General features: G+C 32.8%; 1 protein-coding gene across 1 annotated transcript in view; it reads left to right on the top strand.

Annotated features, from left to right (window-relative positions):
• LOC122261698 (HAUS augmin-like complex subunit 4) overlaps positions 1 to 2,500 on the top strand; it is a 7,359-nt gene that overhangs the window by 3,066 nt on the left and 1,793 nt on the right. Inside the window, exons 4-6 of the mRNA XM_043029471.2 lie at positions 323 to 421; positions 922 to 1,066; positions 1,412 to 1,542. Of these exons, the coding sequence (XP_042885405.2) occupies positions 323 to 421; positions 922 to 1,066; positions 1,412 to 1,542 (375 nt within the window). The remainder of the gene's footprint in view (positions 1 to 322; positions 422 to 921; positions 1,067 to 1,411; positions 1,543 to 2,500) is intronic.

Below are 2,500 nucleotides of genomic sequence, written 5' to 3'. Positions count from 1 at the left end.
CACTTATAAGTCTCTGAACACAATAAAACACACAAAAACTAAAACAAAAAAAAGGCTCTAGTTTTATAAGTTACTGAAAGAGAGTGAAAAACTTTTAAGTGTTTTGCTTCAAGCTGCCTCGCTCTAAAATAAAACTCATCCTAGGTATTGGGCAAGCAAATCTATCCCCTGTCCGCAATGGGTTGATTGATGCTTTACATGATATGTTTTTTAGGATTTTTTGGAGTTAACATTAGATAATTTCAAAGTGATATATGTAATAGCTAAAATTATTTTGATGGTTTTAGGCAAAGTTACTATATTCTTATTATTTTTGTTTCAGTATATGAAGGAAATGCAAGAAGCTCTAACTTTATCAGAACTACAGGATCACATTCTTCTTGTTGACCCTGAATCTTCATATAATGAGCAGGAACCCCAGGTATTGTTATAATTCCCTTGCTTTCATTGATTATACATTTGCATGAATTGAAATTCTTAAGCTTAAAATAATACCAAGTCTAACATGTTTTTCATGCATTTTTCCAAAGCATACTAAGATAATCAGTATTAATTACCATCGTTTTTTGTGATGGTAAAAGCTATGAAGCTTAAAGGATGAGTAAATTGTACTGGTTATCAACTACTGGCAAATACTGTAATTGATACTGATATGATTTTGAATAGAATTATGTATTTAAAAAGTGAGATATGGTGGATAACATGGCAATAACAGTGATTTCAGTTTAGATTACTTTACTATATATAGGCTATGATTAACCTCAATTTGTACTATATTTAATGTAATTTAAGACAGACTGATGTTTGTGAACATTGATTCAAATGTGTAGTGAAGAGTAATTGTAAGTTATAATCCAAATGATATTATAACTGTGTCTATAAATATGTTGCCTGTGTTTATAGAAGTATTTACCATTGCAGCACACATTTGGCATCACTCAAGACTTGGTTCTTGCACGTGCAGCAACAACTGTGTCTAAAAAGCATATCAGAGAACTAGCTAATGCACTAGAGTTGCAACTTGAACATGAGTGGGTTAGAATAGCAGTATTCCATGATCCTGTTGGTGAGTAGGCAAAATATAGCATATCCTTGTGTATTTAATTCTTTTATGATATAATATGAATGAATTTGTTTCCAAATACTTAATTTACTTGTTTGATTTATTGCAAGAATATATTTTCCCTTGACTTTGTTTGCTAATCTTTGATTTGTATTAAAACTGTGGCATTGTTTGTTGGGTAAAAATATACTGTAGTTGATGTAAAGTTATTGCTCTTAGATTTGAAATACAAGGGCTATTTCTGCACATATGAGTATTGCAGTTTATATTGCACTTGTATCTGTGTATCTATATAAAGAGGGATTTATCACTGACTCTATCCATATGATCCCTGAACCTGTTTTCCAGGATTTCTCAGCTACAATCCTGATGAAGTGGCAAAGATTCCAGAAGAGCTAGAGAACACTCACAGGAAGATGGTCAGTGACAGGAATAAACTTGTCCACAGCATCACCCAAACAGATTTCTTGTTTCAGCAGGTAAAGCAGATTTTTAAGAATATTACTTTCTTTTTATTATTCTTGTTATAACCATTATTTTGATCAATCTATTTATTTCTTTGAATGTCTCTCTTACCTATATTTTCACAGTATTTTAACTTCATGGTATGTTCCGGTATTATCATTCTTGCAACAACTAAATATTTTCTTATTGTGTACAAACCTCTTTATTTGCAATTTCTATATAGCAATGTTTATATATTTCTGATATTAACCCATTGCAGTTAGGCACTAACGACCTAACTGGCAGTCAGGATGGGAAGTCATCAAACTGGCAGCACCAGCTAAAAATCTGAGGGATGGGAAAAGTGTTTTCTCCGCCCTCCTGGTAGCGCAGACTAGCCCAAACAATATTTTTCCATAAATCCATCACAAAATGCAGGTTTAGGCTGACTTTGGAACCCTGTAGCTCTGAAGCTAGTGCTATTACAGCCATGACTGTGTGCGCACTTCAACTTTAACTGCAGATTCTGATGTTATGTCATATACGCATTGACACCCGTCTTTTAGGCTAATAGGTGATATTGTGTATGTCATGACACCTTTCAGATTCAGAGGAAGTCAACTGATGTCATCCGATCATCAGCTATTTAGATTGTAATTATGTCATGTATTGTTATAACCAGGTTTCCTTTACTTTCAAAGCTTCTCCTCTTGTACCAAAATGAAGTGCAAACATTTGGATTAATTAAAACCAAACCAGATATTCTGTCCTAAGAAATAACTTTATAATAATTACACAGATTGATTATCTAAGTTGGCAGAGAGTGTCTGACACTCAAACAGGTCAATAGATACTTTACTTTGGAATTCCTTTATTTTAAGAGCTATATGTTCTTCCTGTGCATCAAATGTTCTTGGTATAGATTCCTTCATGTGTTTATTTAATTTGGTTATTTGATATGGTTAGTATCCTTTCATATGAATAATCCCAAGT

Source organism: Penaeus japonicus, unplaced genomic scaffold, assembly GCF_977035675.1.
Source record: "Penaeus japonicus unplaced genomic scaffold, GWHDUDI00000001_assembly GWHDUDI00000026, whole genome shotgun sequence".
Lineage (NCBI taxonomy): Eukaryota > Metazoa > Arthropoda > Malacostraca > Decapoda > Penaeidae > Penaeus > Penaeus japonicus.
The sequence above is the reverse complement of the archived record's forward strand: the minus strand, read 5'-3'. Positions and strand labels throughout refer to the sequence as shown.